This window comes from Rhincodon typus, chromosome 47 (assembly GCF_021869965.1).
Source record: "Rhincodon typus isolate 14 chromosome 47, sRhiTyp1.1, whole genome shotgun sequence".
In the NCBI taxonomy this organism is placed as follows: Eukaryota; Metazoa; Chordata; class Chondrichthyes; order Orectolobiformes; family Rhincodontidae; genus Rhincodon; species Rhincodon typus.
Window position 1 is genome coordinate 2,610,188 of NC_063378.1, and position 27,251 is coordinate 2,637,438.

Below are 27,251 nucleotides of genomic sequence, written 5' to 3' on the forward strand. Positions count from 1 at the left end.
TCTACGATAACAAGGTGTACAGCTGGATGAACACAGCAGGCCAAGCAACACATACGAGCAGGAAGGCTGACGTTTCGGGCCGAGACCTACCCTATTTTACCATGTACTTCTAAGTACTTCGCAATCTCATCCTTAATAATGGATTCTAATATCTTATCAATGACTGAGGTCAGGCTAACTGGCTTATAATTTCTCTTTGACTCTGTTTCTCACTTGCTAACTATCTGTCTCTCTCTTTGACTCTCTACTTCTCTTTGACTCTCTACTTCTCTTTGCCTCCCTCTCGCTGATGCTGTTTTCCCCGCCCACAGCGTGATGGCGTCATCACGCTGCACCGCCTCCCTGTTTCCCCGGTAACGCTCCTGGGCCCCGGGAGCAGATGATGGCGGCGACGTCAGGATGGGGGTTGTCGGGCCGCCGGGCGCTATGCTGGGCGAGTTTGCTGTTGATAGCGGGAGGCCCGCGCCCTGAATTTGCGGCCGGCGCCGGACTCGTGAGGCCAGTCGAGGCGACGTCTCCTCCGCTCCCAGGTCCCTGGAGTGGGAGCAGCGGGACCGCTGACTCCGTCCGGGCCGGAGAGGACAATGTGACCCCTGACCCTGTGAAGGCTGGTGGGGACAGTGTGACCCCTGACCCTGTGAGAGCTGGTGGAGACAATGTGACCCCTTACACTGGAAGTGCCGGAGGGGGAAGTGTGACCCCTGACCCTACAGTGGCCAGCGGAAGCAGTGCGACCCCTGACCCCCCAGAGTTAGGAGGGGCGAGTTCGACCCCTGAACCCAGCCTGTGGCCCATTCATTCCGTGAACTCGGTTGACGAGTCATCTAAAAGTCTGACAGCAGGTAAAGCAGCAGCAGGCTATTCAGCCTCTTGCTCCTGTTACCCTCTCACCTCGGGTACTTTTTTAACTTTCTTTTAACATCAGGTGTATTTTTTGATTATACTTGCCTGACTTATTCAGACTGAGTATTACAAATATTTGTAACTTGCTGTGTCAAATAGTTTAACTCACCTATATTACTACACGGCCAATATTTATCTGATCCTCTTTCAATTTGCAAATTGATTTCTTTTTACTTTATTCATTAATGGGATGAGGACTTTGCTGGCTAGGCAGCATTTATTGTCCATCCCTAATTGCCCAGAGGGCAGTTCAGAGTCAACCACATTGCTATGGGTCTGGAGTCACATGTAGGCAGACCAGATAAGAATGGCAGTTTCCTTCCCTAAAGGACATTAGTGAACCAGGTGGGTTTCTCCCGACAATCAACAGTGGATTCATGGTCATCATTAGATTCTTAATTCCAGATATTTTATTGATTTCAAATTCCATCTGCCATGGCGGGATTTGAACTGTTACCTGGGTCTCTGGATTTTCAGTCCAGCGATAATATCACTAGGCCATTGCCTCCCCTGTACGAGGCAGGGATTCAGATATACTGGGTTGGGGGCTATCATTGAGCAGAAACTGGCCTGGTCTTATAAACGTTGTGACTACTAGGATCAGAGGCTAAGAATCCTGCAGAGAGCATCTCGCTTCCTGAGTCCCCAGAGCCTGTCCACTAATTACAAAGCAAACACAAGCCTGGACGATTGCTATTCTAACAATCCTCAAAAGGCTTGACACCATTCAGGATACTGCAACCTGCTTGATTAGCACCACATCACAGACATCAATTTGCTCAACCACCGATGTTCAGTATCTACGAGATACACTGCAGAAATTTGTCAAAACTCCTTAAACAGGAACAGCACTGCCTGCACATTTCCTACGATCCACTCATTATCCTAACCTGGAAGTATTTCACCATTCCTTTGTTGTCGCTGGGTCAAAATCCTGGAATTCCCTCCCTAATGGCATTGTGGGTCTCCCCATACCAAATGGACTGCAGCGGTTCAGGAAGGCAGCTCACCACCACCTTCTCGAGGGTAATTAGTTATAGTCAAAAATGCAGTCCCAGCCAGTAAAAAAAGAACACTTCCTGTGAATTAACAAAAAAAGCGCAAAGATGGGGGATTTTTTTGGATTATCTCGATTCCTGTAAAGTCTTTCTTTGTGATATCCTTTCAGCTGTTCCCATGTGTATCTGTGACTTAATTGAAGGACTCTGTGAAATCGGCTGTTGCTGTGACCCTGACTGCTCCAATGAGGATGTTGGTGCCTTTTCTTCCTGCCTGCCTGGCAGTGAACCGTAAGTCCTAGTTATGTGACTATATTCGTCCTGGTCTAACACTGCCTCAATTTTAGAATTCTCATCCTCTTGTTCAGATCCTTCCCTGTTCCTTCACTTCTTGGTGTGTTATCTGTGACTCAAGATGTGTCAATGCTGGAAATTCTACCGTGCGTAATTCACCACCTAACTCCCCTTAGTCGCTCCATCACTCAAAAAGCAAAAGTCAAGATTGTGATGAAATGCTGTCCAATTGCCGGCATGTTTAGTTTCAGTAACACTGAAACTATACACCGTCCAGGAGAAATCAGTGCACTGGATGGGTACTGCATCTGCCAGCATTCACTTTAAAATTCACTCTGTCCATCCTGGTGCGTAGTGGCAAATGCGTTGCAGCAACTTAGTCAGGCTCCTTTGATCTCGTCTTCCAAATTTGAGACATCTATCACCTAGAAGGATTGGGGCAGCTGATGGACGGCAACACCACAACTGCAAGTTTCCCTCCAAGTCCCAAACCATCCTGACTTAGAATCATAGAATCCCTACAGTGTAGAACCAAGCCATTTGGCTCATCGAGTCCTCACAAACTCTCTGAAGAGTATCCCATCCAGACACACCCCCACCCCATCCTTTCCCTGTAACCCTGCATTTGACATGGCTAATCCACCTAGCCTGCACATCCCTGGATACTATGGGCAATTTAGTATGGCCAATCCACCTAACCCGCACATCTTTGGACTGTGGGAGGAAACCGGAGCACCCAGAGAAAACCCATACAGAGAAGGAGAATGTGCAAACTCCACCCGAGGCTGTGGGGGAGTGTGGTGGTGGGTTGGCAGCGTGGCTAACTATAGAGCCGCCATGTTGTCTTTGCAACATCACTGCTGTGGGTAGAAACCTCTGAAACTCCCTTTGTACCAACGCTTTATGTGTACTGACACCTCAAAGACTGGAGCTATTCAAGAAGATGGCTCACCACCACCTTCTCAAGAGTAATGAGGCATGTGCAATAAATTTTGACCTAGCCAGCAATGCTCACATCTCGAGAAAGAATTAAAAAATTCTTTATCAATTTCAACTATGGCTTGGCCTTGCAACTCGACTCATCGCTGTCATCTTCACCAGCCCTACAAATCTCAGTCTCACATTCATATCCCCCATGGATCATCTTTATTCTTATCACCTCCACCAGCTCTATAACCTTCTGTGTGATCTTACAATTTTAACCTTGCTGACATGCTTAGTCTCCTAGCTTAGCTTTGCTTTGGCTGCTGGCCTATCAGCTGCTTGGTCCCACAGCACTCCCTCCCCTGTCCTTTCCTGCTGCTGTCCTAGGTTTTTGACCAAGCCTTCTGTTATGTCTGCTGATCTCCCTGTACACCATTCGGTGTTACAATCTTGCTCATAAATTCCACAGCGAAGAGCCTTCAGACATGTAATTATGTTCAAAGAGAGAAATATCCAGTGATTTTACAGAACTATTGTGGGTGGGAGGGGGAGGGGGCTTTCTTTAAAAAAATTCCTGCCTTCTCGTTACAATTCACCTTGAGCTCCATTCCCCTTAGTACTATCAAAACGGAGCAAGGACATTCAGGCCTTTGAAGCTATTCCATAATATGTAATTGGGACTAATTTTAACTCAGTGCTTTCCTTACCTTCGTATCATTCATCTGTGTCCGCCAAAAATGCTGTTCATCTTCGTCTCAGAAACTCCAATTGTCATCCAGTCTCTATGCGTTTTTGGGGAGAAGGTTCAGGATTTCAACTCGCCTTTTTCCTTGCTGTATTTGCTCCTCAATTCAAGCTTTAAATTTCACTCATTCTCCCTGTTCTGGCCTTATACTACCAAAGGGAGTCATTTCTCTGTATCCATCGACAAAATCTTTCTTTCAAACCAGTGCATTGATACAAAAGCCATTACGGAGCTTGGAGCAGTGAAAAAGAATGGAGCTTTCAGCCTTTTAGTCTGCAATTCCGTCCAAATCAATCCTGTCTTGTTGGAAATGATAATTGCTCTGTGGTCCTTGTCTTGGTGCTGGGTATTTTATGCAAGTCTGTAATCTTCTAGCTTGGTGCTGGATGTGATACAAAAGCCTGTGTCTTTACAGTTAGTGCTGAGCATTGTACATGACTCACTGTCAGTGTATACAAAGTAGAAGCAGACATAGACCATTTGGCCCCAGGTGCCTACCTGCCATTTAATAAGATCATGGCTGATCTGTTTCTGTTTTAAGTTTTGCATTTTTGTCTACCCCGGATAACCCTTGATTCCTCTGCCTAACGACAATCTATCCAACTCCACCTTAGAAATATTCAACTACTGAACCTCCGTTGCTATCTGAGATTGATAATTCCAAATTCGTACAGCTTAATAAGAGAAGATATATTCTATCTCTGACTAGAAAGGACGACCCCTAATTTTAAATCATCCCCCTGACTCACCGCCTCCCTCCCGTTCTGGATTTGTCTGCAAGAAGACACATCCTTTCTCTATCCACCTTGTGGAGACCATGCAGGATCTTACAATCAAGCCACATCTCACTATTCTAAACTCCAGTGGAAACAGGCCAACCTATCCTCATAAGATAACCCAGTCATTCAGCATATCCGTTTAGTAAACCTCTGAACTGTATCTAATGCATTTATATTGGTCATTATATGAGGAGACCAAAAGTGCACATAGTATGACAGATGTGGTTTCGCCCATGTCCTGTGTGACTGAAGCATAATATTATGACATTTATGTTCAGTTTCTGCCATAGTAAGGTATAGATCCTATTAACCTTCTTGGGATGTGCTGTACTTGCATGATAATATTTTGTGGCTCTTGCACTAGAACATATAAATACCTCTGTACATGGAAAATCTGTAGGTGTTTTCCATTAATGTCATACTCAGCATTTAAATTCTCCTGCCAAAGTAAATAACTTGATATTTTCCAACATTATGCTCCATCTGCCAATCTACACAGTTTAGAGCTAGACATTGTACAGGTGACACTGTCTTTACAATCCAGTGCTGGGTAATTTTCAGGACTCACTGCACTTAAAGTGTGGTGCTAATGTGGTACATGAGTCTGCGTCCTTGCAGTCCAATCCCTGTCTTATACAGGAGCCAGTGATCTTTCAGTAGGTACTGGGTATTGTACTGGACTCACTGTCCTTGGAGTTCAATGCTAATTACTGTATGGAGTCTGTAAGGTACCATCCAGGGCTGGCACTTGTACAAGAGTCTTTCCTGGTTCACTGTAGTCCTCCTGTTCCTGGGCAAATGGTTCAAGAACCTGAATAGCTTCCTCCGATTTCAGTGTTGCAGAATCAAGGGGAAGAATGACTTCCTGTTTCCAGATCCCAGAACCAGAAGACCATAAGATATAAGGAGCAGAATTCAGCCATTTGGTCCATAGAGTCTGATCTGCCAATCAATCATGGCTGATACGTTCCTCAACAACATTGTCCTGCCCCTTCCCCATAAGCCTTGATCCCCTTACTAATCAAAAATCTACCTACTTTTGTCATAAATGCACTGAATGACTTGGCCCTCACAGCCCCCTGCAGTAATGAGTTCCACAGAATAAGTTACCCTTTGGCTGAAGAAATTCCTCCTCATCTCAGTTCTAAAGGGGCATCCCTTCACTCAGAGGCTGTGCTAGTGAAAACATCTTCTCTACGTCCTCTTTATCCAGGCTCTCGGTATCCTGTAAGTTTTAACCAGATTCCACCCTCCATCACTGTACTTTTAAACTCCATCAGGTACAAACCAAGAGTTGTCAACCTCTCCACATATGACAAACCCTTCATCCCCAGGGTCATTCTCGTCAACCCACTCCAATGCCAGCACAATTTTCCTTTGACACAGGGCCCAAAACTGCTCACAGTATTCCAAATGTGTTCTGACTAGAGCCTTATTCCGCCTCAGCAACATTTCTCTGCAGTTGTATTTTTGCTCTTGAAATTAATGCCAGCACTGCATTTGCCTTTCTAACTGCCAACTGCACCTACATGTTAACCTTAGAGAATGCTGAACTAGGACTCCCAAGTCCCCTTGTGCTTTAGATTTCAAAAGCCTTTCCCTATTTAGAAAATAATCCATGCCTCTACTCTTCCCAAAGTGCATAAGCTCACACTTTGCCGCATTCCATATGCTACTTCAGTACCCACCTGCCTAGCATGTCCAAGTCATTTTGTGGCCTCCCCACTTCCTCAACACTAACTGTCTGCCCACCTGTATTTGTCTCATCTGTAAATTTAGCAACAATCTCCACAGTTCCCTTGTCTAAATCTTTATTTTGTAATGTGAATATTTGTAGTCCCAATCCTGACCCCTGCAGAGCTCTGGTAGTCACTGATATTTCACCCTTAGTGTTTGGGTTTGGAATTGGAGCTTAGCTCTTTGTGACTCTGAGCTGCCTGATCACTGCTTCTCATAGTGACTAATTCTGGTTCTTTATCGCACACAAACAAGCTCAACCGTTGCTCCTTTTTCTGTTGCATATAGGGCTATCAATAAGGTGTGCATTGAAAGTTCGGCAATCTTCACCAGTAACAGCCCTTTCCCTGCAGATTTCATTGAAGATGGTCCAGACAGTCTCTTCTGTGTAATGATTAATGACCGTAAGTAGCACAAAATACACTGCCCGAGAGCAGTGCATTATCTGCATATATAGCAATGGTAGCATGATAAAGTGTTCCAATATGTTTTACAAAGCAATATGTTTTACAAAGCAACATGTTATGACCAAGTCACAGAAGAATTTAATAGACAGACAGCGACTGTCCCAAAAAAGAAAGCATCTAACCATTTCCTCTTGACATTCAGTGTCATTACCATCGCTGAATCCCCCATAATCAACTTACCATTTAGCAGAAACTGAAATGGAATAGCCATATGAAAACCGTGGCTCAAAAAAGTGTTAGAGTCTAGGAATCCCGCAGCAAAGAACTCTCCTCCTGACTCCCCAAAGCTTGTCCATGATCTCAAGGCACAAATCAGAACTGTGATAGAGATGTCTCCACTTGTCTGAATGGGTGCAGTTCCAACAAAATTCAAAGTCGATACAATCCAGGACATAGCTGTCCTCTAGGTTAGCTTCCCATCTACCAGATTCAACATTCGTTCCTATCACCATGGATGGGAACGGTGGCAGCAGTGAGTACCATCTGAGGTACAGTGCACGAACTCACAAGGCCGTTTCAGCAGTACCTTTCAAACTCACAACCTCTATCTTTTGGAAGGCCAAAGGAACTGTGACTGTTTATAACTTCCCGTAGAGACCACAGGCATCCTGACTTGGAACTATATCAGCTGTTTTTCGCTGGGTTCTGAGGCAAGGTGAATGGACTCGAAATGTTAACTGGATTTTCTCTTGCCAGATGCTAGCAGATGTGCTGAGCTTCTTAAGCAATTTCTCGATAATTGCAGCAAGCCTTTTGTGCTTCTATACTCCAATCCTCCTGCAAGAAAGGCCCAGAACCGTTTGGCTTCCTTATTGCTTGCTGCAATACCCTGCTTTCCCGTTTTTCCTAAATAAGAATGGGAGAGAAGAATGGAACCAGGTGAAAGTGGTGCTGAACAGTTGGACAGTGGAAAGATGTCAGAGGAGGATGGTGTGCTCAACTAAGTGTATCGGCTATGGACAGGTCGAGAAAAATGAGGAGGAGAATTATTACCTCTGTCACAGTATTACAGGGTGTCATTTGTGCCTCTGATAAGAGCTGTTTCACTACTGGGTCAGGGATGGAGACGATACTGACCAAAGACTTTGGAAAAGACAGGGAAGCTGATGGTGAAACTGATGGTTGCAAGGATGGAAGGTTGATGATGATAGATTTAGAGCAGAATACGACACCTGAATGGAGGAAATTGCCACAATGGGGATCCTGAAGGGCAAGCAGATGGCCAGTGGTGCAGTTTAAATAGGGTCAATAGAAGAAATGGCTGAACCCTGTGAGTATGACATTCATGCAGATGACATGACTGAAGCTAGAAAAGCATGTGGAGAAAGATGCAAGTGATGCAGAGGAGAAGGGTGGAGAGAACATAAATGTGTTCTTGCAAATTTGGCCAGTGGACTTGAGGGTGAGGGAGGGGTGGGGCAGAGAGTTAAGCAGGAAAAGCATTGATCTGATGGGATGCACTTGTCTCTGCAATAATAAACTCCATTACCTCTCCACAGTGATTGCTGAAGTTTGGGTGGGGAGACAAGGGAGAGGGATTTCAAAATGTGAGTGGTTAAAAAAAGCCAGGGGCTATTGTATTTCAGGAAGATCCTGCCAGAGTGCGCAGTGTAGATCAGTGAACAGTGAGTGAGGGTAGCTGGCTGCCTCTTTGGTTACAGCTCAGGTTGACTGAGGGAATATAAGTCACAGACCACATCCAGTGGAGTTTGTTCTCACCAAGTTACATCAGCTGATAGAAAGTATAGCACCACTGTCACAAAGAGAGAAAGAGATCTTGGTGCCTCTTAGTTACAGACTCCTCTTTTGTGGTATATCAGGTAGCAGTTCTGCCTCTGGATGTAGGGTATACAGACAGGCTCCCACTACTAAGACTTGAACTGGTAATCCCCATTTGACTGTCAGATGCAGTGTTGAAGGAGTGCTACCCTGTTTGCAGTGCCATTTCTTTGGCTGAGCTATTAATTCCATGTCCTCAGATAAATTGTTAAAAGAAAATATAACAGCTTGTTTCCATGAAGACTAGAAGAGGTTCCCTTTGTGCGATGGCCAAGATTTCTTCCTCAGCCAGTGCCACCAAAATGGCCGCTAACACTGTACTATTTGCAGGATTTTGCTCTGCATTTCTAAAATTGCAACAACAGCAAGACTTCAATAAGTTCTTGCTTGGAAGTGATTTGAGATTCTTGTGCTTCTGAAAGAAGCTTTATGAATGCAAATCTTCTTTATTTCAGTGGGGGCTTCTTAATGACCACGTGGATACAGGACTTTGGTCTCGTGCAGGTTGTAGATGAAGTATAACAACACCTCCTCTATTAAAGAGCTGCTGCATGTGTGGCTGGTTTATTTTGTGCATCTTAGGGGTGGGGGTAATGGTGGGTATGGATGTGAAAAATGGAGAGAAATCTGGTACAGAGATGAAAGCTAAATGTAACATTCTGCCTTTTGTTTCAGCAAGGACAAATTTCTTTGTCACACCACAGTCCATTGATAGAGAGAGCTTTCCACTGCTGGTTTCACAGTTTGGCAGAGGTTCTTTTATTCGCCATTCGGAGCAGCAAAGCAGTGAATGGGTAAGACTGGATCCATTCATTGCCAAACGTTGAAGCTGAGCCTTACAGATCACTAATCAAGGGATTGCCAAGGGATTCCCCTTCTCTCAGCATGCGCTGGATCTCCATTCTGCCTCTCCTGCACCCGTAGAATCCAGCCTAAGCTCAGGGGGCCTAAGCTCAGAGGACCCTGCATCCCTGGCTTGCTGAATCCTCAGTTCTCCTGGATTCATGATATATTCCAACTGACCAGTGCCCTCCAGGTTTCTCTGCCCCACCCTCTGAGTGGAGAGATATCAGAATAAATGGAAGGATGTTAGTGCTCAGTGGATGAGTGATTGCAGATGACAATGGGAGTTTGGGGACGAGCACAGGGTGCTTTGATGGGGGCTGGAGGTTTTTGGGATGTTGAACATGCAAGGCAAGTGCCATCCAAACTTACTAGCTCTGTATCGCCGATTTTGATCTCCCACAATGCAAACTCCACATCTGAGTAATGGATTTACTTGAAACTTCCATGTTGTAGAGACAGAGCACTGCACTTTCAGTCAAATTCACTCAAACAGTTTAAATTTTAACTTTGCTTCTGCTTCACTGTGTGCAGACTGGCAGTTGTTTTCTGTACTGAAGAAGTGACCAAACTTCAAAATGCTTCCAGATTTCCTGAGTTAGGACATCTCGTGAATCTAGGAAGACTGAAGATCTAGCAAGCCGGGGGAAAGGGTCTCCTGAGCTTTTATCAAGAGAGGTTTTTTGAATTTTTTTTTAAGAATTAAAGGCTAAGCTATGGGGAGAAATTTTCAGAGTATTGACCAAAAGCTTGGTTAAAGTGGTGGATTTCAGGCACCATCTTAATAAAGAGAGACGCTGTGAGGTTTAGTGGTAAAATTCCAGCAGTTAGGTCTCTGCGCTGAAGACATAGCTGCCAATGGGCAAGCAATTAAATTTGCTACTGTACAAGAAGCTTTGGAACAATGTAAGGATCTTGTAGGGTATAGCAGAGATGACAAATGATTAGAAGAAGGAGAATATGCAGAGATTCTGATGCAAAATAATATTTGGAGGTGATTGCAGAGATGGATTGGAAAGTCAATGTAAGAATTTAAGCCCAGGCATAATCATTGTAAACTGGAGTGGAGGATGAGCTCAGATTTACAGAGGTTACAAGTTTCTCCATGCAATCAGAAATAACTCCTGCTCCTCAATGATTGTACTGATCATTTAAACAGTTCTAAGCAGAGAATGGGACTCTAATCCTCACATTTTTCTCTGTCCTTTCCTTACAGCCTAAAATATTATCTGAAGCTTCCTATCAGGTAAGGTTCAAAATTTTCAAGCAGCTCACTCTCTTGCCAGAGAGTGAGTTTATCCTTCTATAGAACCTTTTTAGTATTGGTATGGCGTTTTTATGATGCAATTTATAGCATTCCTATCTCTGACCCAGAAGGTCCAAGATCAAATCCCAATCCAGGACCTAATGGCAAAGAAGGTGTGTTCATAACGTGGCCAAACTGAATTACCACCATCTTCTAAATAATTTCATCATACATCACTGGTAGGCTGTATGAGGTGGGAGAGATTTCCAGCAAGCCATATGAGAGAAAGAATATTGGAGACTCTACCATCACTACCCATAGCTCCAGAACATAGAACATAGAACATTACAGCGCAGCACAGGCCCTTCGGCCCTCGATGTTGCGCCGACCTGTGAAACCAACCTGAAACCCATCTAACCTAAACTATTCCATTATCATCCATATGTTTATCCAATGACCATTTAAATGCCCTTAAAGTTGGCGAGTCTACTACTTTTGCAGGCAGGGCTTTCCACGCCCTTACTACTCTCTGAGTAAAGAACCTACCTCTGACATCTGTCCTATATCTATTACCCTTCAATTTAAAGCTATGTCCCCTCGTGCTAGCCATCACCAACCGAGGAAAAAGGCTCCCACTGTCCACCCTATCTAATCCTCTGATCATCTTGTATGTCTCTATTAAGTCACCTCTTAACCTTCTTCTCTCTAACGAAAACAGCCTCAAGTCCCTCAGCCTTTCCTCATAAGACCTTCCCTCCATACCAGGCAACATCCTGGTAAATCTCCTCTGCACCCTTTCCAATGCTTCCACATCCTTCCTATAATGCGGTGACCAGAACTGTACGCAATACTCCAAGTGCGGCCGCACCAGAGTTTTGTACAGCTGCAACATGAAAATAATATGCATGTAAAAGTGTATGTTGCAAAAGCAATTTGGACTTTTTAGTTTTGGGAGTGATTGCAGTTGGTTTATTTGGATAGATGGCTGATGGGGATCAGATTCCGTTTGATCCCTGTTCTGCCTCGGATGGATTCAGAACCTGTTTCCTTGTCCTAACCATGTAAGAGGTGGTAGCCACAGAATTTGAATTGGTACAACTCGGGAAAAATCCGTACTGAAACTGATTCCTGGAAGCAATACTCGCAATAGGGTCTAAACAGAGTCTGTGCAGCCGTAACATGACTTCCATACTTCGCCCTTTAGCTCTAGAGGTAAACACAAACATAGCAATAGACATTCAACTTTTTTTTTAACCTGAATGAGTTGCGCTTTTGGTATTCCCAAATCCCTCTGTCTGTCCACATTTATTGGTGTCTTGTCACATAGACAATGAGGTGAAGTCCTGGGGCAACGCAGAAAAAAAGCTTTCTCAGCTCCCTCACAGGAGGCAGGGAATTGTGCCTATGGTGACTCTGGTCGAGGTGGAAACTTGATCCCATTTCCTACCCTTTTTAATTGTACTGCAGAATATTTTTCTTCAAGTATTATCTAATTTCATAATGAAAATCACCACTGAATCATCTTTTTGGCTACATTCACAGCCACCACATTGATTTTACCATTTCATGTGCTTTCACACCTTGCAATCACCTCTAATACCTCTTCTGTATTGCTATCTGCTCAAGGATCCATTCCCTTCACAACTTGATTTACACTGGCTGCCCCAAACAAAACCATCTTTTAATTAGTGTAATAGTGGTTTAATGATTTAATATATACTAAAAACAAGAGGATAAATGGGGAGAAGGTAGGACCACTGAGGGATAAAGGAGGGAACTTTTGCTTGGAGACAGAGGATGTGGGCGAGATCCTAAATGAATACTTTGTGTCAGTATTCACTCAGGAGAAGAATATGGAGGATAGTGAAATTTTTGTGGAGCATGTTAATATGCGAGGGCATCTTGAGATCAAGAAAGAAGTGGTGTTGCGTCTCTTGAAGAACATTAAGGTAAATAGGTCCCCAGGGCTCAATGGTATCTACCTCAGGTTATTGAGAGAGGCAAGAGAGGAGATTGCTGGATGCTTGACTAAGATTTTTGTATCCTCGCTAGCCACTGGAGAGGTCTCAGAGGATTGGCAAGTGGCTAATGTTATTGTTTAATGTTGCTGTGTTTAAGAAGGGAAATAGGGATAATCGAGGAAATGTCAGACCAGTGAGTCTCACGTCAGTGGTTGGGAAGCTATTGGAGAGAATTCTTAGAGAAAGAATTTATGTGCATTTAGAAAAGTTTGGGCTAATTGGGGATAGTCAGCATGTCTTTGTGCTGGTAGGTCATGTCTTACTAACTTCACTGATCACCTTCATCATCTCCTAAAAAAGGTTTCAGTTTGGGCTAGAGCAGTGGATGTTGTCTACGTGGATTTTAGTAAGGCTTTTGATAAGGTTCCTCATGGAAGGCAGAAGATTAAGATGCATGAGATCCACGTTGACTTGGCCTTGTGGATTCAGAATTGGATTGCCCATCGAAGGCAGAGGGTAATGGTGGAAATGTATTTTTCTGGCTGGAGGTTCATGCCTAGTGGTGTTCTGCAGGGATCCGTACTAGGCCCTCTGCTGTTTGTGATATATATAAATATCTTGGATGAAAATGTGGATGAGTGGGTTAGTAATTTTGCAGATGATACAAAGATCGGAAGAGTTGTGGATAGTGTAGAAAGTTGTCAAAGGATGTAGTTGCAGATCAGTTGCAGATATGAGCGGAGAACTGGCAGATGGAGTTTAATCCAGGTAAGTATGAGGTATGTTTGGGAGATCAAATATTAAGGAAAAGTATACAGTTAATAGCAGGACCCAGAACAGCATTGTTGTACAGAAGCGTCTTGAGGTTCAAGTCCATAACTCCCTGAAAGTGGCTATGCAAGTAGATAGGGTGGTAAAGAAGACATATGGCATGCTTGCCTTTATTGGTCGTGGAGCTGAGTACAAGAGTCAGGGTGTCATGTTGCAGCTTTATAAGACTTTTATAAGGCCACATTTCGAGTGTTGCATTTGGTTCTGGTCACCACATTACAGGAAGGATTGTGGAGATCTTGGAGAGGGTGCAGAAGAGCTTTACCAGGATGCTGCCTGGAATAGAGGGCATGAGCTATAAGGAGAGGCTAGAAAAACTCGGGTTGTTTCCTCTGGAGTACCGGAGGCTGAAGTGAGACTTGATAGAAGTCTATAAAATTATGAGATGCAAAGATAGCGTTGACGGTCAAAATCTTTTTCCCAGAGTTGAAATGTCTAAAACTAGGAGGTGTGCATTTAAGGTGAGGGGAGGCAAGTTCAAAGGAGGTGTGAGGTGTAAGTTTTTTACACAGAGAATAGTCGGAGTCTAGCACATACTGCCAGGGGTGGTGGTGGAGGCAGATATGATAAGGGCATTTAAGGCACTTTTAGATAAGCACATGAATATGCAAGGAATGAAGGGATATGCACCAAGGGCAGGCAGAAGGGAATAGATTAATTTGACGTCATGTTCGGCACAACATGGTGAGTCGAAGGGCCCGTTCTTGTACTGTATAGTTCTGTATTCTATTGTATGTTTAATTTTGTAATTATCCATTTTTAAACATCCATCAGTTGTGTTTCTGCAGCTAATTATCTATTCTGCCACCCCCAGGGCGCCCTGTCAAAATCAGTATTTTCTCTTCACCTTGTGAATCAGCCTCGTAAGCCACTCCAATTCTCTTCCTCATAACTATGGTTTTAACTCAATTCTCCAAAATGCTTTCTGGCCCGTAACCCTCGATGCCCTTGCTGATCAAAAGACGTCTAATTCAGCTGCAGTGTATTCAGAGTCCCAGTCTCCACTTACTTTCTTGGTTAGCGAATTCCAAAGAAGAATGACCCTCTGTGAGAAGAAGTTCATCTGTCTTTAATGGACAGATTCCCTCATGAGAGAAGCACCTCACTGTGTCCACCCTGTGAAAACCACTTAGGACTGTACAGAGATTCTTCATTAACCTGTTGTAGATATGTTATGCCACACCTCTTGTAAAAAGATAACATTCCATTTACTGTGGTGCCTGCATTCTGAGCTTTTGTGATACTACATTGAAGAGGGAACCATTTGATGACAGAACATGCTCAATTTGTTACCTTCACCTCTCATATGTTGCCTGCATTTGTTCAGGTTGGTGACCAGATCAGAATGTTATTGATGCAATGGTTTGCACTGGGCATTTTGCGGCAGCCGTCGGCACTAACAGGAGGGGAGTGCACTGACAGGAATCCAGCAGGTATGAACCCTCACCACTCTGCGCCATTCTGAACCAGTGATGTGTAGTTGCCTCTTCAAAAACTGCTCTGGGTATCCACTGGGTGCTCTGTTTCACATCTTGCCTCTTAAAGGTGGAATCTTTTGATTTACAATGGAAGGAAATGCAGAATTCTGAAGTTGCCACACAGGTTTCAGATAGACACCATGCATACAGATGCATGAACACAGGCGCACACACATACATGTGCACATGTTCAAATTGATGCATGCACCCACACATTTCTGCATGCATGCATGCATATTCACATGCACATACATAGACATACACATACAAATATACAACTTAGGAGCAGAGGTAAGCCATTAAGCTCTTCAAACTTGCACCATCATTCAATGGGGTATCTTTTTGATTGTGTTTTTGTTTATGTTTTGAATTCCATATTTTGAATTCCTGTCTTTCCCTGCAAGCTTAGAATCTTGTTAGGCAGGAAAATTAATCCATTCTACTTCAAAAATATTCACTGACTTTGCCACTTTCTCTGGCAGAGAGTTCTAAATCCAAGCAATCCCCTGAAACAGCAATAATTCTCAACATCTCTGTCCTAAAAGCGGAGCCCCTATTTTTTTTTTTTTAACAGTGCTTCTGTTCGGTTAACAGGTTTTGTTCATGGTCAATTCATTTCTTCCCAGCAATTGTGCCCATTGTTTTGAAATTTCATTTCAGAGTTGATTTCAATTGGCTCTTGTTTTAAATTAAAATTTTACGTTTATTTATCCCCTTAAACTTCAATTAAATTTCCCTAATTTCAGAAACAAATCTGTCCAAGGGTGGTGGTTTTAAACATTGTATTTATATTGGAGACGCAAGTGGTTACATCTGTTCAGGGCTCCCCTATTCTCAAATACTTTCACTCAACAAACTTCATGTTGTGTTCTCAAAACCTGTTTAAAACACAAAAACAAACAAACAAAAAAAAATGCTGTGACTCTACAAGAAGCCCATGAGTTAATAATGTCCAAACATACCTATAAATTTAGAAATCAAAAATCCAGTCCTGTTCAAAATCGCACATCTAACCACCCAGAAGGTTACGGAGTAGTGATAGTGGGGATTTCAACTTTCCAAGCATTAACTAGAGTAGTCAAAGTGTGAAAGGTTTAGAGGGAATGGATTTCTTAAATTGCATTCAGGAGAGCTTTTTAAGTCAGTAGAAGGTCCTGTAAAAATATGGACATCCTGAATTTAATTTTAGGTAATGAAGTGATTGAAATATTAGTTGTTGAGCATTTTGCAGCCAGAGATCGTAGCTCCATTATATTCAAGATTGTTATAGGAAAAGGATGGGCCTAAAGTCAGAGTTCTAAACTGGGGAAAATACTGATTTTGATAAGATCAGGTATGATTTTCCCATAGTTGACCGTGCGCCCATATTAAGGTAAATCCTTGTCAGAGCTTTGAGGTGCATTCAAGAAGGGAAAAAGGAGGGTACAGCTCCAACATTTCCAATGGCAGTAAATGGTGGAATCAAACAAATCTAGTTGAGCCCTGGATGTTGAGAAATATACAGGATGAGGAGAAAAAGGGATGTGTATGGAAGATACTGAGGGCTTAATACAATATAAACCTTAGCGGAGTAAAGAACATGCAAAAGGGAACTGAAAAAGGAAATTTGGAGAGCAAAGTGGGGACATGAAAGGATAATAGCAAGTAAAATAAAGGAAAATCCTCAATCATTTTACACATACATTAAGGTTAAAAGGATGACTAGGGAAGGATTAGGGCCTGTTAAGGACCACACTGGGAATTTGTTCGTGAAGCTGGACAATGTAGATGGGGTTTTGTGACCTGTTTCACTTGAGAGGAATGATGTGGATGTAGAAATCAGGAAGAAGGATTGTGATATAATTAAAGAAATTACCATAGACTGAGAGGAGGTTCTGATTAGTCTGGCAGGCTTTAAAGTAAATAAATCTCCACAGCTGGATAAAATTTATCCCAGGCTGTTGAGTGAGACGAGAGATGAAATAGCGGGGGCACTGGCAATAATTTTCAATTCCTCTCTGTCAGCAGGAGAATTGCCAATGTGGTACCATTGTTCAAGAAGGGAGGAAGGGATAAACTCGGAAACTACAGGCCAGTTAGTCATACCCCAGCAGTGGGGATACTATTGACAATTCTGATGGACAGAATCAGTCTGCACTTGGAGAGGCAGAGATTAATCCAGAATAATCAACATGGATTTGTTGAGAGTAGGTCATGCCTGACCAACTTGATTTTTTTTTTTGAATAGGTGACCAGTTCTGTAGATTCAGTAATATGTTTGACATGGTTGACTTGGATTTCAGCAAGACTTTTGAAAAGGTCCGGCATGGGCATTTGATAATAAAGGTTAAGAGTCCTTTGGGTCCAAGGAAGTTTGGCACATTGGATCCAGAATTTGCTGAGTGGCAACAAGCAGAGATTGATGGTCAAGGGTGTTTTTGTGACTGGAAGACTAGGTTCGGTGGTGTTCCCCAAGAATCAGTGTTGTGGCCCATGCTGTTGTGGTATATATATATGGTTTCAACTTGAACATGTCAGGGTTGATCAGTAAGTTCATGAACGATAAGAAAATTGGTGAAGTGCTAAATAGTAAGGTGGATAGCCTTGGATACAGATGTGTTGGTCAGATGCAGATACGCTTAGTCAGGACAAACAATTCAAGGGAGTACATGGTGAATGGTAGGACCCTGAGAATCATCAAGGATCAGAGGACTTTGTATGTCCATCTTTCCCTTAACGTAGCAGAATAGGTAGATCAATGGTTAAGAAGACATCTGATGCTTGTCTTTATTAGCTGAGACATAGAGTTTAAGAGTAGGTAGATTATGCTAGAACTGGAGAAAATTTGTTTAGACCACAGCTGTAATATTGTGTGCATCTTGCGATCCTCATTATAGGATGAAGGTGATTGCATTAGATATGGTGCAGAGGAGATTTAGCAGGGTATTTCCTGAGCTGGAGAGTTTTAATTATGAAGAGAAATTGGACAGACAAGGATTGTTTTTCTAACAGCAGAGGAGACTTGAGGGAGAACAGGAATGAGACGCTTGAAATTGTGGGGAATTGATAGGGTATACAGGAAGGAACTTTTCTCCTTAGTGGAAAGTTCAATGACCAGAAGGCATAGATTTAAGGAAATGGGTGGGAGGTTTGGACAGGAATATAAAGAATTTTTTTTTTAATCCCAAGAGTGGTGGGAATCTGGAATTCACTGACTGAAAAGGTCTTTATTCTTTATTCATTCATGGGATGAGGGCATCGCTAGCTAAGCAGCACTTATTGCCCATCCCTAATTGCCCAGAGGGCAGTTAAGAGTCAACCATGTTGCTGTGGGTCTGGAGTCACATTTAGTCCAGACCAGGTAAGGATGGTAGTTTCCTCCCCTAAAGGAGGAAAGGACATTAGTGAACCAGATGGGCTTTTCCTGACAATCGACACTGGATATATGGTCATCATTAGACTTTTAATTTCAGATATCTATTGAATTCAAATTCCATCACGTACCGTGACAGGATTCGAAACTGGGTCCACAGAGCATTATCTGGGTCTCTGGGTTAACAGGCTGGTGACGATACCTCTAGGCATTGCCTCCCCAGTTGGAGCAGAAGTCCACATAACATTATAGAGGTATTTAGATGTGAACTTGTGATGCCAAGATACATAAGACTATGTGTTTGAAAATAAAATATTTAGGTACTTGTTTTTGACCAACATAGACTGGCTGGCCTGAAGGGCTTTTTTTGTGCTGTGGACCTCTATGACTCGATAATTCTAAGATTTAAAAGCTGTGAGCAGAAACCGATAACTGTTTGCGGTTCTAAGACGGGTTGGGTCAAATCACCAGGTTACAGTCACATTGTAGCTCGTTTTAGCTTCTTTTTGATCATAGTGCTGTTTTGCAATTTTTTTTTTCTCCAGGAGATCAGAACAAACACACATGTTCAAATTGGATGTCTGCCAAATTTTCAATTATCTACATCTTTGAAAAAACAGTTACTACCACTTTCAAACTTTTGTCTTAACTTTTGCCTTCTTTCTCAAATCAATTTTGAATTGGTGATGCTTTTGGATTCAGTACTGATTTCAACTGAATATAAGGAATGTTCTCAGTGTAACAGCCATGGGACTCTCTATGAATACACTCAGTTTTCACATGGAGCTTTTTTAACTTTGTTGGGGTAAGTGGACCTGTGCAGGGTTTTCAGCTGAACCTTAACTGTGCCTGAGTGTCCTGCCCCTGGGTGACACATTACTCTTTTTTTTCTCACTATATGTAAATAAAACAGTGGGGAAAGTGCTCACATTTATTCCTGACATTACCTTCCTTGCCTTGTGAGCATTCCCTGTTGCTGTCTGTTCACAGAGTTCTACTTGACATGTTTTGATTTTGAAACTACATCCCCCCTCAAGTTTCCGTCTTTGCCCGTCTTCCATTTGGAGAAGACAGCTCTCTGAGTACCACTTTTCTACACAAACTGCCTGATGAGGACCCCCCTCTGTCTCTGAGCACTTGTTGATATATCCTGTTTCTTGGGAGCTATTCTGTGTGAATTATTCTCATCTCACTTCTGTTTTGTCCATGTTTGAGCTAAGCTATAAGGATTTCAGGAGTTTGGGTGGCCATGACAGAATAAAATCCTAGGGTCAGTGAACAGTTTATTGTTAAATAAGTGCTGCTTGGCAGCACTGTTGATGATCCCTCCATTACTTTACTGATGATCAAGAAGAGACTGATGAAGCGATAGTTGGGCATTTTGTGGATACTTTGTGATTTTTGTGTACTGGACTTAGCACAGCAATTTTTCACATTGTTGGGTGCATGTTGGTGTTGTGGCTGTACTAGACCAGGTTAGGTAGGGATGCAGCAAGTCTGGAACACGTCTTCAAGACTAATAACGTAATATCGTCAGGGACCATAGCTTTTGTTGCTTTCAGTTTGTTGTTATCAGCCATTTCTTGTTATCGCATAAAATTATAACTGCTCGCTTTTTGATACATTTATCCAGGTTTTCTGCAGGATCGTAGCACCACTTGTACCCGGAGTGTTAGAGATCTGACTGCCAGTTGCGAGATGCTGGCCTCACTGAATGCCGTCAAGTATTTTGAAAACATGTACTTATTATCGGTGAGGCTGAGATTATCTTGTCTTTCTACCAGTGACAACTATAGTCAGTTTTGTGTTATCCTGGACCCCTCTAACCAGAATGCTGTAACAGTTTGAACTGAAAACAAAAATCCTGGAGATCACAGCAGGTAAGGCAGCATCCGTGCAGCAAGCTAATGTTTCGAGTCCAGAGCTCTCATGAAGAGTCATCTAGACTTGAAATGTTAGCTTGCTTTCTCTCCATGGATGCTGCCTGACCTGCTGTGATCTCCAGCATTTTTTGTTTTCAGTTCAGATGCCAGCATCTGCAGTAATTTGCTCCTGTGCTGTATCAGTTGACCTTCTTGAAGTTCCCCCAGTATAACTGCATGACTCGCTGACCAGAAGGAATTCTGATGTTAGCCGGCATCCATCTCTCTAGCGTTACCAGCTAACTTGTAGACATCATAGTGGTAGCATCACTGGTTGAAGCACTGTTTAGATAGAAGTCATTGTATTCAATTCCAATCATTGATCTTTGGAAATGAGTTAGTCACTACTGAAGCAGAAAAGCAGTCAATATCACTTTCCAAAAACTATCCTTCTTGCTGAACAAGTTTTTGATTTGCGGCATGACCGTGGTCCTGGGGCATGCCATTCTAACACCCGTTTTACTACGAGTTACGCTTATGTACTGTCTTTAACATTACAAAACACTTGAAGGCACTTTGTAGGGTTTTTCGCAACAGTGTATTGCATCAAACCATGCAAAGGTATATTTGGAAAGGCTCAGTGAAACTCAGTTTTAAGTACTTTCTTGAAGGAGAACAGAGCCAGGAGTTGCTGGAGAGGATTCCAGAGTTTCAGGTTCAGGCAGCTGAAGGCGCAGTGAAGACATCTGGAGGAATGAAATATGGGATACTCAGCTTCTGACAATGGAAAAGCACGAAGATTGTGCTGGGAAGTAGTGTTGAGTGAGGTTACTGAGGTGAATAGAGTCAGAAGGGGTCCACAGCACAGAAAAAAGGCCCTTCAGCCCATCGAGTCTGCACCCTTCAAAAACAGCATCAAATTCTAGTCCCACGTTTCAGCACATGGCCCATTACCTTGTTTGCCTTGGCATCCCATCTAAATAATACTTTAATATTATGAGGGTTTCTGCCTCTACCACCACTACGGGCAGTGAGTTTCAGAGTCTCACCAACTTCTCGGTTAAAAAAAATAGATTTCCTAACATCTATTCTAAACCTCCTGTACCTTACCTTAAATCTCTGCCTCCTGGTCATTGATCCCTTCACCAGGGGAAAATGTTTTTTCCTGTCAATGCCCCTCATACGTTTTTACGTTTCAATCATGTTCCTCTCTCAATCTGCCCAATCTGTCTTCATAACTAGAACTCTCCAGTCCAGATAACATCCTGGTGAATCTCCTTTGCACCTTCTTTCCCATGCTATCACATCCCTCCTTTAATGTGGGTTCCAGAAATTCTCTCAATACTCTAGCTTTGGCCTAACCACCATTGTATTGTGTTTCAGTATAGCCACCCTTTCTTAATCTCTATGCCTTGTCAAATAAAAGCAAATATCCCATATGCCTTGTTAATCACTTTATCTACTTGTCCTGCTACCTTACGGGTGAAATGTATGTGCACACCAAGTCCCTATGATCCTCAGTGCTTTCCAGATCCTACTGTTAATCAGTAGTCGTTTGTTTTGTTTGTCCTGCCCAAACATGTCAACTTACATTTGTCCAGTTTGAATTCCATTTACAATTGACCAGCCACAGTAGGGTGTTGCTTTGAGAGGGTGGGGGAAGTTTCAACGTTGATTTGTGTTATTAAGCTCAGTGGAAAACCCATGAATTGCAGCAAGAGGGCAGATGATGAGTCAACGGTTGCTGCAAGTCGGGCCGGCAGCAAAATTTTAGCCAGGCTTTGGATTTACACAGATATCCATTCCATCAGTCTTGTCATGGGGTCCAGGGAGGGTGAATGGTTTGACTCTGATTGAACCTAGCACAAGATTTAAACGGATCTCGTCTTGTTTTTGTTTTACAGACTCCAAATATTACCAATGTGGAGAACTTGGTAAAGCAGTTCTATTGTAAAAAGATTTTAATTCTGATTTCCAACTTGACATAGTATCTCTGTATGTCCAACTCTCTCACTCTCCCCCAATCTGTCTCCTTGTTTACCTCTGTAAATATCTGCTTTATTTCTTTCTTCCTCTGTTATTTCCATTTCTTATTCCCTCTCCAAATTTCGTCTGTCTCGTTTGTTTAGGTCTCTTTTGACTTTTTGCTCATCTATTTCTCTTCATTATTTTCATCCTTTTCAATTCGCAGGATGTGTGTGGTGCTGACTAGGCCAGCGTTTATTGCTAATTCCTAACTGCCCAGAGGGCAATTGAGACTTACTCACATTAGATAAGCCTGGAGAACTTTTAGGCCAGATCAGGAAAGGACAACTGATTTACTTCCTTCAAAGATATTTGTGAATCCGATAGATTTTTGCAACAATGGAAATGGTTACATGAGTTTCCCCTTATTTGAGGAGGGATGTAGATTTTTTGAAGACAGTTTGGAGGAGGTTCACAAGATTGATTCCAGAGATGAGGGGTTTGCTTCTGAAAAGGGATTAAATAGCTTAGAACTATACTTGCTCGAGTTTAGAAGAGTGAAAGGAGATCTAGTTGAGGCATAAACAGTGCTAAAGGGGATTGACAAAGTAGTCATGATGCAGATGTTTCCCTTAGTGGGGCAGTCTAGAATGAGAGGTTGCAGTTTTAGGATTGGGGTAGCAGATTTAAAACAGATGAGGAGAAGTTACTTCTCTCAAAGAGTCATACATTATCCAAGAGTGTGCTGGAGGCTGCGACATTGAGTAAATTTAAGAACAAAATAGATACATTTTTAATTAGTAATAGGTTGAAGGATTGTGGAGAGCAGACAGGAAAGTGGAGCTGACACTAAGATAAACTCAACCATGATTATATTGAATGGCAGAGCAGACTTGAGAGGCTGAATTGTCTACTGCTTATTCTTATGTCCTATTTCGTCACCCATCCTGGTGGAATCAAACCTGTGTCCTCAGAATGTTGGCCTGGAAGTCTGGATTGCTAGCCCAATGACATTATCAGGATGTCGCAGCCTCTCTCTACCTCCTTCCTTCCCGCTCTGTCTTGCCCTCTCGCACCCTCTTGCTGTCGATCGCACACTTCTTTCTTTCCCTACTCTCCCCTGCGCTCGTTTCTGGTTTCTGTCACTCATTCCTTTCCTGTTTCTTCAATCCTTCCATAATTTTGTCTTTATCTCCTTTCCCCTTTCTCTGTTTCCTTGTCTATCTTTCACCTTGTTTTCTCTTTCCTCCCATTTTTTTCTCTCTATCCCGCCTTTCTCTCTCTTTCCCTTTTTGTCTCTCTCCCATCTTTTTCTCTTTCCCTCTATGTCTCATTCTTTCCGTCTCTCTGCCTGTCTGTCTCTTTCCTCATTTTCTTTCTTTCCTGAAAGCCTGCTCGCTCTTTCCATTTCCTACTGTGTGCTCTCTCTAGCTCTTCCTAGCTTTCTTTTCCTATTTATACCCTCCCTACTAGTTTGCCTGTCTCTCTCTCTCTTCTCTCTGTACCTCTTCCTCCCTTCCTCTCTCTGTCTAACCCTTCTTATTTGGTATGGTTGCAAAAAAGTTTAAGAAAAATGTGTGAAAATTTGAAAATTGTTTTTACAAAACTGTATGGAAAATGTGAAGATTTGAAAAGTATGAAACCATTGTGATAAATGTTCAAATGCTTGAAAAATTGCATGTTGTGTTTGAAAATACTTCCAATAAGAAAACAAATCCTGCAAAAAGTGAAAATTCCAACTTGTTGAAAACATGCTAGTAAACACACGGTTAAAGTTTTCGAGAAGATTTGTAGCTCGGGTTGTGTATAAGGTTGTAGACATGCTCGCTGAGCCAGTAGGTTTGGTTGCAAACGTTTATTCACCCTTCTAGGTAACATCGTCAGTGCGCCTCCTGCGAAGTGTCGGTGTTCTGTCTCGCTTGTTATTTATACACCTTGGTTTTCTGGGGTGATTGGTATTACATCCGGTTCTGTTTCTCAGTGGTTTGTACACAGGGTCTAATTCATTGTGTTTGTTGATGTAGTTCCGGTAGGAATACTAGGCCTCCAGGAATTCCCTGGTGTGTCTCTGTTTGGCTTGTGTGATTATTGATGTGTTGTCCCAGTCAAATTTGACTGGAACAACACATTAGTAAATGAATTCGACTGGGACAACACATCGATAAACAAATTTGACTGGGACAACACATCAATAATTGCACAAGCCAAACAGAGTCACATCAGGGAATTCCTGGAGGCCTGGTATTCCAAGCGGAACTCCATCAACAAACACAGTGTACAAACCACTGACAAACAAAACCGGAAGTTATACCAATCATCCCAGCAAACTGAGGCATCTAAATAACAAGCGGGACAGAACACTGATGCTTTACTGGAGGCGCGCTGACACCGGCTCAGCGAGCATGTCTACAACCTCGAAAACACAGTTAGTTTATAGAGAAAATGAGAGCAATGTTGTGAAAAGGGTCAGAAAGTGCATATAAGAAGTGAATATAAAAATGCTTCCTATTTGCAAACACGTGAAGGGAATAAGGTAACATTTAATAATATGTAAAAGGTTATAACAAAATGTGTTTTGCATTAATGGAGGAGTAAAGGTGTGAAAAATGAGTGCAAAAAGTACAAGTGAATTAATTACAAAATGTGCCTAATAATGTTTCCTCTAAGAAACAAAGTTAGGGAGATATTTGAAAAAATAAATATTGTTCGAGAATTTCGTGCAAAGTGAAAAGTTAAAGAACACAGCACTATGTAGGACTGTCTGAGAGAGATTTTAAATCTGTGATGTGGTGTATAATAAAAGAAAGGTCCATTGGAATTGAAAGGTCCAAGTAAAATAACAGTATGAAATGGAAAGACAGTCGTCCTGGATAATCCTGAGTATTTTTGAGCTATCAGAGTCTGAGTAGCCGACTGAGGGTGATGAGGCATCCTGTACCTGATATTCATACTCTTGGGTTTTGTAATGACCTTTCCGAGGAGCAGAGTACAGTGCAGCAGGGACTTGTGGTAGGCTGAGTGATCTTGATGTGAAAGGACAGTGCTTTCAACATCTACAAGTGAATTGCCTAAAATGGTCCTTGGGTGACATGTGTTCCAGATGAATGAAGTAAATGAGATGAAGCAACAATTATTGGAAAGGCGACAAATCATACTGTAAGTTTGAATATTCATTACATTTTCAAGATGGTAACCAAGAAGTACAGCTCATGGACTGGCAGAATGGGTTATAAAACCTGGAAAGTCATAAAGCACAGTCGACTTGCACCTTTGCTTTTTTTTTCTTTCTTTGTTCATGTCTGCCTGGTCATTTTCTTATGGTCCTGCAAAACTCAAATGTCACCAATATAGACATGTTTACAACAGTTCTGTTGTTAATTTCAATTCTAATCTGTACCTTTCTGTCCTCTGTTTTTTCCTCCTTTCTGTGCCTCCTTCTCTGTCTGCGTACTCCCTTTTCGTTCCCTGCAGACTTTTCCCCATTCCTTGCAGCCCCCTCATTTACTATGGCTCCTTCCCATATGCATGCCTCCCTTGCTTAGTCTGTTTCTCTGCTCTCTCCCTTCTCCCCCTTTTTTCACTCTGTCTCTTTCTGTGTTTGTCCCCTCTGTGTGTTTGTCTCTATCTGTTTCTCTCTTGCTTTGCCTTCCTTCCTCTACATGACACTCTGTTACAATATCTTTCTGCCTCATTTGATCTCTGTTTCTGTCTTTCTGTATCATTCTGCACCTGCCTTTATCATGTGCTCACCTCATATCTCCCTCCATGCAGTCTCTTTCTGTCTCCCTGTCACTCTTTCTTGTCTCTCCAATTTTTTCTCTCACTCCCTTTCTCCATTTCTTTTTTTGTTCCTGTGCCTCCTCTCTCTCTCTGTCTTTCCTTACACTATCTCACTTTTTCTGATTGCTGTCTTTCAGCCTTTTTCCCTTTCTTTCCTTCCCTTTCTTGTTTATCTGTCTCTCTGCTGCACCCAGAAATGTACTTTTTCATTGTTTCTAAACCTGCTCTGTGCCTGCAGGTTTTTTTTAATTGTCTATTCTTGGGCTTTGGGTCACTGGCAATGTCAACTTTATTGCCATCCTTTTACGCATGTGGTGATGAGTTTTTATGATAATTCGATTGGGATCTGATTATTATGAATATGCTAGGCACTTTTTCCCGAAATGATGAATGAATTGAACGTAAATTCCCTCAGTTGCCTTCGCATTACTGCTCCACTACTTTCATACTGCCAACACTTTTAATGTTTGATGAGATTGAGTAGGGAAAGCTTTATTCCATGTTTAACTCTGTGCTGTGCCAGTCTTGGGAATGTTTGATTGGACATTGTAAAAGCAGCTTAATTTTAATCCTAAAGTTGTGATATACGTTCAGTTAGATTGATTGATGGGGAACAGTGTAGAGCAATCTTTAACCTTGATTTTACATGCGCTGAGAATGTTTGATGGGATGTTATGCAGATAGAATTTCATTTGGTGTCTAACCTTGGTTATATTCCGTACATGGTTATTGCTTTTCTGTAACTTGTATCTAACCACTGATTAGTGCTTGGAGATGTGAATGAATACCGGAGTTAGTAATATATTGTCTGTTCTTCTTTCGGTTTGCAGGTTCATATTGTAGTTGAAGATAAAGATGTGACAGCGCCGTGGGTGTCAAACAACACATGCATGAATGTGGTATCAGAGGTAAGGGATAAGACACGAGAAGGGAGATGGGAAATGCACAGTTCTCTGTGGTGTGACAACTTGATGGATCAATAGGACAGGCAACCAAAAGGAAGCATGAATCAGGCAGTCCCAGTCAGCTCTTTGACTGCAAAGGGCAGCACAACTGAGCCTGAACCATCAGTCAGTGAGGAGCTGCACTCATCTTGGAGTATGTTTGCATCCATCTTGCAGGAACCTCACTCCCACCTTAGAAAGCAGAAGACTGAACGTACTCTCCTTGCCCTATCAATTTGTATGGTGCCTGTCCCAGAATAGGGTGGAGGCTGTGGCTCCACAGCATCTGCCACTCCATGTCAAAGTACTGGTCTGTGAAACAGCTTTATACTGTGAGCCTGCCCCACATTATTCCTTGATTCC

General features: G+C 42.5%; 1 protein-coding gene across 1 annotated transcript in view; it reads left to right on the plus strand.

Moving 5' to 3' along the window:
• The first annotated feature begins 365 nt into the window (after positions 1 to 365).
• LOC109918550 (tectonic-3) overlaps positions 366 to 27,251 on the plus strand; it is a 50,161-nt gene continuing 23,275 nt past the window's right edge. The window contains exons 1-9 of the mRNA XM_048620639.1: positions 366 to 842; positions 2,072 to 2,192; positions 6,669 to 6,784; positions 9,302 to 9,420; positions 10,686 to 10,715; positions 14,835 to 14,940; positions 19,971 to 20,089; positions 22,104 to 22,133; positions 26,775 to 26,852. Of these exons, the coding sequence (XP_048476596.1) occupies positions 380 to 842; positions 2,072 to 2,192; positions 6,669 to 6,784; positions 9,302 to 9,420; positions 10,686 to 10,715; positions 14,835 to 14,940; positions 19,971 to 20,089; positions 22,104 to 22,133; positions 26,775 to 26,852 (1,182 nt within the window). The 5' untranslated portion in view covers positions 366 to 379. The remainder of the gene's footprint in view (positions 843 to 2,071; positions 2,193 to 6,668; positions 6,785 to 9,301; positions 9,421 to 10,685; positions 10,716 to 14,834; positions 14,941 to 19,970; positions 20,090 to 22,103; positions 22,134 to 26,774; positions 26,853 to 27,251) is intronic.